Consider the following 12,750-nt stretch of genomic DNA (forward strand, 5'->3'; position numbering starts at 1 on the left):
TCTATTTACTTGGCTGCCTTGGGTCTTAGTTGCGGCATGCGGGATCTTCGCTGCGGTGTGTGGCTTACTCTAGTTGCGTGCACGGGCTCTCTCGGGCTCAGCAGTTGTGGTACTCGGGCTTAGTTGCCCCACAACATGTGGGATCTTAGTTCCTCGACCAGGGATGAAACCTCTGTTCCTTGCCTTGGAAGGCGGACTCTTAACCACTGGACCACCCAGGGAAATCCCCAGACCAACTTCTATTTGTCATTTGCGTCTCAACATCAGCATATCTTTTGGCAATCTTCTCCGATCCTTCAAGGCAGGGTTGTCTCTCTCTGTACTTAAACGTGTTAGATTGTAATCGTCTGTTTCCTCATCCAGTACCCTCCCCCCAACCCCCCGTTAGACTGTAATCTAGGGTCAGGGTCTGGTTTACTGCTGCTGTGTCTCCACTTCCCAGCCCAGTGTCTGGCCCAGCACATAGTAGGTGCTCTATAAGTATCTGCTGAATAATATTTCAGACTCATCAAGAACTGCCTCTTTTTTTCTCCCCTCGTATCAAACTCTTTGTTCCTCAAATCAAGTTCTCTAACCCAGCTATTCAGATGAAATCCTTTTTTGGTTCTGAGATTGGAAAAAAAAAAAATCTTCAATTGTATTTATAGGGATGAAATGTCATGCTGTCGACGCCTGGGTCGTGTCTGTGTCTGAGGGAAACACATCAAGGGAAAGTGGAAATGTGGGCTGGATAATTGGTAGGAGCTAGAGACTTTGCCTGGGTCTCCTGATCATTCTCCTTCATGAAGCCTTCTTTTTTTGTGGGCTGGTAATTTTGGAGCCCTATTTTCAAGGGAGACACCACAGGTTTTCAACCAAAAAAAAAAAACCCAACAAAAACCCCCAAAACAGCTCTGATTGATCATGTGGAACTGTTTTCTGTTCCTTTCAAGAGAATTCTTACAGTGGAGAGGCAGTGTTCTCCTACATACAGTCCCCACGAAGGTCCCTTCTCCTGCCCGCCCCACCCTTCTGCTCCCAGCAGATAGGAACCGACGCCAGGGCCGCGATTATCAACAGGGCCACACAGCTTCTCGACGCCGACTTTTCACGGTACTGTTTTTCATCCTTCCACAATGGCTGTCTTTCCCCAGCCCTCACCATCAAATGATAATTTTTACGCAGCAGTGTACACGGTGTTTATGACAACAGCCCACACCTCTTAGAACCGCAACACAGGATTTGGCACAGGATTCAACTTTTTGCCTGCAAAAAGGCCATGGGAACAAGACTTCTGTGCAAACGTAGGGCTTCAGAAAGACACCAGTGGCATCTGCAGCTGTGTCTGGTGTCACCAGATCTGCCCTGCATGCTGGTGAGATAACTGGCTGGTGGAGGCCCACCACCGCGGGGAGGGGTGTGGGCAAGATGGGTGGGGCCAGGTGTCTAGCGTGTTGAGATACTGCCAGGCACCGTGGACCAAGAGCCAAGGATCTGCTGCTTACCCTCACTGACTTGACATTCTAGAGATGCCCCGGCAGACACGCAGAGGCAAGGCGTTTTCCTGCATGAGATGAATCTAAGCAAAAGCAAAACAGCTTGGTTCTCATGGCAACAAATCTGACCTGCTGGCAGGTCTCCCCCACTTAAGGCGTGTGCCTGTCCTGCCCCACCAGCCAGTGGTTCAGGGGAAGAGGGGGCCTGATGGGAGGAATGTTTAATGTCTTCTGCCCTCTGAAGGGCTGGCCGCAAGACACCCAGGGCCCTGCGGCTACTGCAGGTGGCAGAAGGTAAGAAGACAGAAGGTACGAGGGTGGTCTGGGGAGCTGGGCTCCTCAGCTTCAGGAGGAAGTCGAAAGGCAGGGTGGTGAACCCTGTAGAACCTGGGGGTGTGGGTGTGGGAATTATGGGGCTGGGCAGGAGGGCAGGCCGAAGGATGGGTCCACAAAAGATATCCACACCCCAACCCCTGGGACCTGTGAATGTTACATTCTTTTGCAAAACAAGGATGTTACAGCTGTGATTACATAAGGCTCCTGAGATGGGGAGAGTATCCTGAATTATCCAGGTGGATTTTAAGAGCAATCACAAATGTTCTTTTTTAAGATTTATTTTTTTGGATGTGGACCATTTTTAAAGTCTTTACTGAATTTGTTATAATGTTGCTTCTGTTCTATATTTTTGGCCACAAGGCCTGTGGGATCTTGGCTCCCCAACCAGGGATTGAACCTGCACCCCCTGAATTGGAAGGCAAAGTCTTAACCACTGGACTGCCAGGGAAATCCCACAAGTGTTCTTTTAAGGGGGAGACAGGGGGAGATTTGACATGGACAGGAGAGAAGGCGATGTGATCAGGGAGGCAGAGACGAATGTGCTTAGATGCTCAGCCATGTCAGACTCTTTGCGACCCTATGGACTGTAGTCTGCCAGGCTCCTCTTTGTCCATGGGGTTGTCCCAGCAAGAAAGTGGAGTGGGTTGCCATTTCCTCCTCCAGGGGATCTTCCTGACCCAGAGATTGAACCTGCATCTCTTGCATCTCCTTCATTAGCAGGTGGGTTCTTTACTGCTAGCACCACCTGGGAAACCCCAGAGACTGGAATGATGTGGCCACAAACCAAGGGATGCTGGCAGCCCCAGGAGCTGGAGGAGGCAAGGAGCGGATTCTTCCTTAGAGTCTCTGGGAGGAGCACAATCCTGCTGACCCTCTGAGTTTGGGTCAGAATTGTATCAGTGATACTAATTTTGCACTGCTGGTCTGCAGCACTTGGGAAAACGCATTTCTGCTGTTTAAGCCACCAAGTCTGTGGTTATTTATTAAAGCAGCAGGGAGAAGCTAAGCTACAGTCTTAGCTTCTAAGCCATTTGATGAGACTTCTGACTCTTCCAACAAGCATTATAGGGTGGGGCCAGTAGAGAGAACAACAAGCATTTCACAGTATTCACGACATGGAGCCTGTATCAGAATTCTGAACACACACACACACACCTCTCTCCTGGATTTGAATGAGCAACTGCTCGTATCTAGCTTTGCGGTGTTACACTGACTCGAGAGTTAATTCACTGCAAACTGGAACAGGCAGCTGCCAGCTGAAAAAAGTGTGAGATCATCTCCCCCAGCTTAGTCGGGGAGGGTCGGGAAGGCATCACAGATGCACGATGGAGACAAGAGGGGAAGCCAAAGGCAGTGAGGGGAGGCTTCCCTTTGAGGTGCAAGCATCCTGGACAGAAGGGAGAGGAACACGCCCCCCAGAACAAGGAAAAGGAAGGTCCTGCCTGCAGCTCTGAGAAGGTGCTTCCTCAGGAAGAATAAGGGGAAAAGGCAGGCCTGACCCTTTTTCTGTTTTGTCCCCAAACTCTTCCCTAGGGATGTCTTATCCTCCTAGGTGAGTGATTTATTTATCATTTTATTTTACTGGAGTATAATTGCTTTATAATGTATCAGTTTCTACTGCACAGCAGAGTGAACCAGCCATGTGTACACCTACATCCCCTCTCTCTTGAGCCTCCCTCCCACCCCACCCCCCATCCCGCTCCTCTAGGTCATCACAGGGCACTGAGCTGAGTGGGTGATTTAGTTTTAAAAACAGAACTACGGGGCATTGACCACTGGGTGTGCTGTGTGGATGCGGCCAGCCTGGGTGGTGGGTGAGCTCCTTTGGGTGGGTGGGATCTTTGGGCATTTGGGGTAGGGTGGGTGGCTGTCATTCAGCTTAAGGAACAGCCTCTGGCTTAGGAGGTTAAGGCGTTTCTGTGGTCCCTCCTAGGGAAGACAAAGGGGTGTGGGAGGTGAGAGAAGGCCACTCTCGCCATGGTCTGGGCAGCGATGCCAGAAGCTCTCCTGTGAGAGAGCTGCTCCAGGCTGTGGAGGAAGCCCTGTGCAGACTTCCCACGGCTCAGCAGGCGTGGGGACCAGTCCCCTCACTGTGACTGGTCCCACAGCCCCAGGCTCCCGGCTATACTGTCACTTGAATGATAACATGTTAAACCCTTGACTCAGCGCCACTTACTAAGCATGCACAGTGTCCACAGCATTAGAGGAGGTTGCATACAGGTTTGCAGGGGAAGAACAGTGGACCTTTGAACAACACGAATTTGAACTGCGCAGGTCCACTTATACACAGATTATTTTCCATAGAAAATATGGCAGGAATATACCATCTGAGACTGGATGAATCGTGGATACAGAGGAACAAAGTATATGGAAGGCCGACTGTAAGTTACACCCACATGGATTTTTGACTGTATGGAGCGTTGTACCCCAGCCCTGTGTTGTTCAAGGGCCAGCTGTAGATAGCACAGTTTCTATTCTCCGGGGAGAAACAAATACAAATAAGAAGAGCCAAACCAGGGACTTCCCTGGTGGTCCAATAGCTAAAGGGGCTTCTTCCCTGGTAGCTCAGACAGTAAAGAACTGGCCTGCAATGTGGGAGACCTGGCTTCAATCCTTGGGTTGGGAAGCTCCCCTGGAGGAGGAAATGACAACCCACTCCAGTATTCTTGCCTGGAGAATTCCATGCATAGAGGAGCCTGGTGGGCCATTATGGTCCATAGGGTTGTAAAGAGTCCAACATGACTAAGGACTAACGCTTCCATTTTCACTTTCACTTCTAGGGGGTAAGACTCTGTGCTCCCAGCGGAGGGGGCCCAGGTTCAGTCCCTGGTCAGAGAACTAGATCCCACATGCTGCAATTAAGAGTGTGCATGGTGCAACTAAGACCCAGCACAGCCAGGTAAAAAAAAACAACGAGCCAAGTGAAGACACAGGTGAGAGATGTCTTAAGGCACTGAACCCAGGAGGAACTAGCAAAGGGGCCAGAAGACCTGCGCTCATCAAGCCCTCAGTCCTATGCCTCTGTGATCTTGGGGTTTAAGTCTTTGTGTCCATCTGCAAAGGAGATTTAACGTAATTACCAATGGCTTGGCTTATTTAAACAACTGAACGAGATAATGTACGTGAAAGCACTCTTAAAGCTACAGTGATTGTGCCTCAACATACAATATACAGCATAAGGAAATATAAAAACTTACACTCTGAGGGGTAGAAAAAAATACAGACTGTTAGCTTAATTCCAAGAATATAATAATTTCATTATGACTCATCAGGATACTCTGGGACAACAATGAGACACATTATTCAAGAGAAAAGAACATCTTGATATGAAGTACAGCCAGCATTGATTTTTGTCTGCCTCCTCCTAGAGAACTGATTCACCCCAACAGCAGCCACAGGCAGAGCTGCCCATGACGGGACCACACGCTCCAGCCTCAGGGCTGGAGCCTGGGCAGAGGTCATGTGATTCAGGGTGGACCAATCAGAGGCCTGCCTTGGTTTCCACAGCTTTTGAAGTAGGAAAGATTTTCCCTTCCTTTTAGGTTGCTACGCTGGCACAATACAAGCCTGCCGCTGCCATGGCCATGATGTCCTCTGTGTGGAAGAAGCCTGTAGTAAGACAGAATGAGGCCAACGCACAGACTCTGGGGAAGAGAGCAAGAGTCTGATTATGGGGAAGAAAAAGGGTCTTGCTTCAAGTGCTTAAGCGCCCAGGGTCCTACAACTCTCTGAGTTCTTTTCAGGATATTCGATTCTGGGTTTAAAACAGCTGCTTCATCTGAAAGAGTTCTGATCTACAGAGCAAGCTTACCCAGACATACTAAATAAACCTTGATGAAGGGCGAGTAAGAATGTTGGAAAAAGATTCTACAAAGGTCATTGCTTCTCCTGAAACACATGAGATGAGCTCACCATTTGGAGATATCAGTCCCAGTTTTCTAAACCTGGCTCAGCACTAACCACCTTCTGTGTTAATCAAACAAAAAGGCCATGTGCAGGCACCATGATGAATACCAGGAGACGCATTCAATGAGGGTCTGGCTAGATCATTCTAACACCTGACGAGCATGACCAGCATAGGGAAAGGGAGTCAAAATATACGCAGGAAATTATGCTGAAAGGTGGACAAGAATGACTGGGACAACATTTCAACTAGAATATTAACTACCACTTATTATTTTCCATGCTGTTCGCTTACTGAACAGGAAGAATTCATGTTTCAACGGCAGCATCAGGAATCACAACCTTTTACTATCTTCAAGGTCACTAGATGGAAAGCTTACATTTGCTCTTAATGGCCATATCATTATATGGCTGCAAAACGTCATCACCAAAGAACCGATCTGCTGTGGCGTGGTATCTAATCCATCGTGCTCCTGTAGGGTAAGAAGACTCTCAAAGCCCTGCCCTGCACCATCCCTGGCTCCATTATGGTTGCTGAGAGTTTCACGGACAAGTTCCAGCTTAAGCCTGGAGAAGGCAGTTCTTGGAAACAAGTATCAGAGACAAGGAATGATAAAAATGTGAATCTTTCTTGGAACCCCTTTCTGATCTCCATCTTTTTTCTTTTAACCAGACAAAATCTGTCTTCTCTGGAACCTCTACACAAGTTTATTATTTTTAAAATTTAATTAACTAATTTTTTGGTTGCACTGTGCAGCATGTGGGATCTTAGTTCCCCAACCAGGGACCAAACCCATGCTCCCTGCAGTGGAAGCACAGAGTCTTAACAACTGGAACGCCAAGAAGTCCCAACACAAGTTTATATCTGCTACTAATAGGGCCTACTCAGTGACAAATTCAGAAATTAAGTGTTTGTAGCAGATGGAACAGAGAAGGCAATGGCACCCCACTCCAGTACTCTTGCCTGGAAAATCCCATGGACGGAGGAGCCTGGTAGGCTGCAGTCCATGGGGTCACCAAGAGTCGGACACGACTGAGCGACTTCACTTTCACTTTTTACTTTCATGCATTGGAGGAGGAAATGGCAACCCACTCCAGTGTTCTTGCCTGGAGAATCCCAGGGACGGCGGGGCCTGGTGGGCTGCCGTCTATGGGGTCGCACAGAGTCGGACACGACTGAAGCAACTTAGCAGCAGCAGCAGATGGAACAGTATGGTGGTGACCTATGACCTTAAAAGAGGCACCCATGGTAGGGAATTTGGATTAATCTAAGAAGCATAGATGGGGGAATATTCAAAGTCCAAGAAAAACAGTATGGGGTAGAGTAGTGGTTGGTGGTTTAGTTGCTAAGTTGTGTCCGACTCCTGAGACCCCATAAACTGTAGCCCTCCAGGCTCCTCTGTCCATGGGATTTTCCAGGCAAGAATACTGGAGTGGGTTGCCATTTCCTTCTCCAGTGGATCTTCCTGACCCAGGAATTGAACCCGGGTCTTCTGCACTGCAGGCAGATTCTTTACCAACTGAGCTATGAGGGAAGCCCCATGGTGTAGATGGTCTCACTAAAAATTCTGTGTGCACCTTAGAGTATGTAGAAGCTGTTGAGTCCATTCTGCCACAGCAGGGCTGAGACCCTCTGCTCCCATTGTTGGGGGTAAAATAATTCTGTACCTTTATCCACATTAAGGATATTTTTGCATGGTGGCACTAAATGGTAGCTCAGTCGGTAAAGAATCTGCCTGCAGTGCAGGAGACCCGGGTTCAATTCCTGGGTCGGGAAGATCCCCTGGAGAAGGGATAGGCTACCCACTCCAGTATTCCTGGGCTTCCCTTGTGGCTCAGCTGGTAAAGAATCCGTCTGCAATTTGGAAGACATGGGTTCGATCCCTGGGTTGGGAAGATCCCCTGGAGAAAGGAAAGGCTACCCCCACCAGTATTCTGGCCTGGAGAATTCCATGGACTTTTGTCCATGGGGTCACAAAGAGTCAGACACAACTGAACAACTTTCACTAAATGAACGAGAGATCCTCTTTAAGAAACCAGACTTCATGATGGTGCCTTGCTTCCTCGGGTTTTCCAGGCCAGGTCAATGAATTCAGTCAATAGCTGGTTTTCTACCTTTGTTCCTGTCCCTCAACATCCTTGAAGTGCCTGACATGGCGGCTTTCGAACACTCTCTCACATGGCCTCTGCGGTACAGCATGTTCTCATCTTCGTGTTCTTTTTTCCCCCCTAATATTTATTTATTTGGTTGTGCTGGGTCTTAGTTGGGGCATGTGGAATCTAATTCCCTGGCCAGCGATTGAATCCAGGCTCCTAGCACTGGGAGTGGGGAGTCTTAGCTACTGGACCATGGGGAAGTGCCTCATCTTCCTGCTCTTTAACTTCTCCTTGTTCCCATCTCTCCTCTCTTCCTCCATCCACATGGCTTCATTTCTGTATGCTGATAGCCCCCAGATCTACACCTCCAGCCCATTTGAACCCCAAGCCTTAGATTCAGCTTCCTACAGGGCATCTCCCCTTGGATGGGAGGCAGCTGGTTTACTGTACACCCACCCACCTGAGAAGCCTGTAGACGCTCTCAGACTCCATACTCACTCTCATGCCGCAGCCATCCATCACCACGTCCTACATGCTTTACCTTTTAATTTCTTTCAAATCTGCCTCTGTCTTTCACCCTTATTTCCACTCCACTGTCCACACTTTCATAGCATCTCACCCAAATCACTGTGACAGCTTCCTTTCCGTCTCCCTGCCTCCCCTCCAGATGAATGATCCTACAGAGATATAAACATGTAAGTTACAAATATGATCCCTGGCTTGAAGCTGTCCTTGAGTCCTCCCTACCCTCAGGGACAAGTTCAAACTGTTTCCGGTGTCTCTCTGATCTGCTTACCTCTCCTGTTCCAGCTCCTCACTCGCTCCCGAGCTCCCTGGGTTCTAGCCCTACTCAACTATTTCCAGATCTTCTGTAGTCCTGCTCAGTGTCCCTAGCTTTCACTTGCTTCTCCCTTTGCTAGAATATACTCTTTCCTCATCACCCCTTCCATATTCCAAGATAGTCCTAAGGAAATAATCTGAAATGCCAACATGTTTCTATTGTGGGATACTCATCACAAAGTACAATAAAAAATCTTGAAAACTACCAAAATGCCAACAAAAACAGCCTTAAAAGGACTGAAGTTTCGTGTTACTAGAAAATGGCTCATTGTATATTAAATGAGAAAACCAAATTATGAAAGTTGCTTTCCATCACAACTTCATAGATACTAAAATACCAACAGTAGTTATTTCTGCATGGCAAAATCACTGGTGATTTTAATGTTCTTCAGACTTTTCTATATATTTATTTTTAAAAAACTTACCCATGTACATGCAATAATTACTTTCATAATTAGGAAAAACCAGTAATTTTTTAGAGAGGGACATCCCTGAGCGTGTAATAGGAGGGTGGTAGTGATTGTTGTTCAATCACTAAGTCACGTCTGACTCTTCATGACCCCGTGGACTGCACGCCAGGCTCCTCTGTCCTCCACTACCTCCCAGAGTTTGCTCAAATTCATGTCCAAATAGGAGGGTAGATGTAGACCATGAAGATTCTATTTCTCAAGGGAAGAGTGCTTTCTATGGAAAGTTTAAATCCTGAACTGGGAGGATATCTAGAAGATTGTGAATGAGTTCTATAATAATCTGTTGCAAAGGTTGAAGTGAAAAAACAGCTGAAGAGGGTGTGTGTGGGGGCAGTTTCTGCTCCCATGACAAATGCTAGGGCTAAGATTAACTCATCTCTGGGATGTGTGTTTCCATCACTGAATAAATCCCTCCACTCTCTCCTCTTAACCCCCCGTCGATATGGGCATATGTTCTGGTGTGGCTGAACCAGCGGAAGGGCCCCAAGAACTGAGTGAGCAAAATATGGTTAACTCACAGCCCCTCAGCTGCTGTGCTTCAGTCAGCAGGGAGCAACAGGTGGTATCCTTGCCAATCTGTGTGTCCAGCTATGAACGGAGAATGGAAAGTTAACACACAAACGTTTTGTTCTCCAGAAAAATGAAAATCATTTGGATAAGTCTGTACAGCTGTATCCAGTGGCCACTGGAGTGTTGGCCTGAGAATATTATATATAAAGGGAGTTTCCCACCTAGTCAGGCATGTATGCTATTTCCATTAAAGGTTCTTTTCTGTCTCAATTAAATCTGGAGTTAGAACAGTACCGGAAACATAAGCAGAGTTAGAAGAGAATGGTGTGCTTTGGGAAAATGAGATGAAACTCTTAGCTCACACGAAAACGTCACCTTAATGCACAGAACTGAAAACACAGCATCTCTGGCTCACTTAAGTATAATTGCTGATTAAATTTTCAGTTAATGACCTAGCAGGGAGCATTTGTTGCAAGGCATGTATTAAATAATGAAGCAATCAGGCAAATAACTGAAAAACATACTTTTGAAACAGAGTTCAACCTTCTGGAAGAGAGAGAAACAATATAATATTTACAGGAAACCCAGTAACATTTAAATAAAATCTTAGCGAATCGATAGGTGTGTTCCCTGCAGAAACAAGTCTGTAGCAGCAAGAGGGAGAAGGCCAATTTCTTATGAATCACCCTGTTCCTGCGAAGAGTGTGTGTCCTTAAAGACACAAGAGACGGAGGATGGTAAGAGAGAAGAGAGCAGAGAAGAGTTACAAGTTTCCCAGCCACAGACTCTGATTCTATTATTTTCTAGGTCTGGAAAAAAGGAAACCAGCATGAAATCACAAGTCAAATCTTGATGAGCACAACAAAAGAAGATCCTACTGTATCAGGTCATTTAAAACTCCAAATTGACTTTTATTATTACAGCTGGATAAAGTGAGTGAATGCTTATTGGTTTAGATATTAAAATGAACCATAAATATGGCTGTTAGGGTTAAATGAGTGATGAATCTTACATCCTGGCTTAATTTCCCAGATTTTCAAATGGATGATTCTAAAGGCAATGCCAATTTATTAGTTTCTCAGAATTAGCTTTAAGTTGGAAAAAAAGATAGCATGAATAAGAAAATATTATTCATTTTAAAGTTTGAATTATTTCTTGGAATCAGACCTGGGTCTGATCTGTAGAATTTTCCACTTGACAGCCTTTGTTCTGTGTGCTTAGTCGCTCAGTCGTGTTCGACTCTTTGTGACCCCCTGGACTGTGGCCCATCAGGCTCTTCTGTCCATGGGGATTCTCCAGGCAAGAACACTGGAGTGAGTCGCCATGCCCTCCTCCAGGGGATCTTGACAGCCTTGAACACTGGCAGTATTCCAACAATTGTTACTGACTTCTTTTTTAAGTTTCATTACCCAGGATTTCATTTTGGTGGTTTGAAAAAAAAAGTCTGATGAATCGCATCCTTTCACAGTTAGAAATCGAAGGGTTCACACTTCTTGTCAGCAGGAAGTGGAGGTTGGGAAGAATTCTATTTTTGGAGTTGAAAGGCCACCTTTGACCCAGAAATGTGTGGTTTCATGAAAGATGTTCTTCTGTTCTGTCTTACTTGATTTACCCAAGGAATGGAGAAATGCTTAAGAGTGTAACTTCATCAGACTTGTTTCCTCCCAGTGCTCTGCTGCTGCTGCTGCTAAGTCGCTTCAGTCGTGTCCGACTCTGTGCGACCCCATAGACAGCAGCCCACCAGGCTCCCCTGTTCCTGGGATTCTCCAGGCAAGAACACTGGAGTGGGTTGCCATTTCCTTCTCCAATGCATGAAAGAGAATTAGTGAAAGTGAAGTAGCTCAGTCGTGTCCGACTCTTGGTGACCCCATGGACTGCAGCCTACCAGGCTCCTCCATCCATGAGATTTTCCAGGCGAGAGTACTGGAGTGGGGTGCCATTGCCTTCTCCGTCCCAGTGCCCTAAGACAACCCTATTGACCATACCTAAAGAATTTTAGATTTTCAAGTGTTTAATTTGGTCTTATGTGATCCATGTCACAATCATTTAACTTTATGTTATTCAAAACCTTCCAAGTTGAAATCTTGACTCTTTTTCTAAGATGTGAGGATTTATTCTTCATCTAGATCAGGGGATAAGAGATAAACACTCTGAACCAAGGATTGATCATTAAGAAGCAAAGGGATTCTAGAGCAAGAAATGAATCCACAGAGAAGGAAAATGTATCCTGGTATACTGCTTGGCTCTGAAGGAAACAATGTTTATAAAGTTATAGTCATATAAAGAGTAGTTATTGGTTTTCAGCCTTAGGGTCAATCAGCAAAGTGTGAAACAATGTAAATATTAACAATGTAAAAGTAAAGTTCTAGGTGCCAGAAGTTCAAGCAAGACACGTGTCTGCATTCCACATAGTGGTGTTAAGAGATGGGTCTAAAACTGATGGAGCATGAAAAAGAGATTCTTGTATATTTTTGTATTTCACAGATTTAAAAGCTCACATCTTTCAACCATTAATATATTTTTATATAATTTTAATTAATCAGTTATTTCTGGACTGTGCTGGGTCTTCACTGCTACTTGCAGGCTTTCCCTAGTGGCGGTGAGTGGGGGCTACTCTCTAGCTGAGGCGCCTGGGCTCCTCACCGTGGTGGCTGCTCTGGAGGTGGTCCAGGGTGTGCGTCATGCAGTAGTGGTGAGTGGGCTCAGTGACCCCTCAGCATGTGGAATCTTCCTGGACCAGCGATCAAACCATGGCCCCTGAGTGGGCAAGCAGATTCTTAACCACTGGACCACCAGGAAAGTTCTAATATATTTGAAACTGGGAATACGCCTTACTCTTGAGAATACCTTATAACTGGAAGTGTTGTTTTCCTTAGTGGAACAGACAATAATGGCACATCTTAGATTTGACAATGCAGTATCTTGAGTTGTAAAAGTAACTAAAAGTAAACTAAAGATAATGGGAACAACAACAACAAAAAAAACTAATAATACTTGGGAGGGAGTGACCAAAGACAGCTAAATAAACCATAATCTCTTAGAATCAAAGGTTAATAGAAAATGTCTAAACCTGATAAATTTTTTAAAATGACAGCATGAGCCTGTTGTTTATGTATCTT

At 46.0% G+C, this 12,750-nt stretch overlaps 2 protein-coding genes across 5 annotated transcripts in view; one reads left to right on the forward strand and one right to left on the reverse strand.

Annotated features, from left to right (window-relative positions):
- The window catches only part of CDK5R1 (cyclin dependent kinase 5 regulatory subunit 1), a 51,962-nt gene that overhangs the window by 35,249 nt on the left and 3,963 nt on the right, over positions 1–12,750 (forward strand). Inside the window, exon 4 of one of the 3 annotated variants that reach the window (XM_055577250.1) lies at positions 10,439–10,517. The exons of the other annotated variants lie outside the window; for them this stretch is intronic. The gene's annotated coding sequence lies outside the window, so the exon portion shown is untranslated. The remainder of the gene's footprint in view (positions 1–10,438; positions 10,518–12,750) is intronic. 3 annotated transcript variants of the gene reach the window in all.
- Positions 1–12,750, reverse strand: part of MYO1D (myosin ID) — a 361,374-nt gene that overhangs the window by 30,240 nt on the left and 318,384 nt on the right. The window contains exons 22-23 of one of the 2 annotated variants that reach the window (XM_055577238.1): positions 1,485–1,558; positions 1,012–1,245 (exon numbers count right to left, since the gene is read on the reverse strand). The exons of the other annotated variant lie outside the window; for it this stretch is intronic. Of the exons in view, the coding sequence (XP_055433213.1) occupies positions 1,202–1,245; positions 1,485–1,558 (118 nt within the window). The 3' untranslated portion in view covers positions 1,012–1,201. Of the gene's footprint in view, positions 1–1,011; positions 1,246–1,484; positions 1,559–12,750 lie in introns of those variants that run through there. 2 annotated transcript variants of the gene reach the window in all.

The sequence above is a fragment of the Bubalus kerabau genome, chromosome 4 (genome assembly GCF_029407905.1).
Source record: "Bubalus kerabau isolate K-KA32 ecotype Philippines breed swamp buffalo chromosome 4, PCC_UOA_SB_1v2, whole genome shotgun sequence".
In the NCBI taxonomy this organism is placed as follows: domain Eukaryota; kingdom Metazoa; phylum Chordata; class Mammalia; order Artiodactyla; family Bovidae; genus Bubalus; species Bubalus kerabau.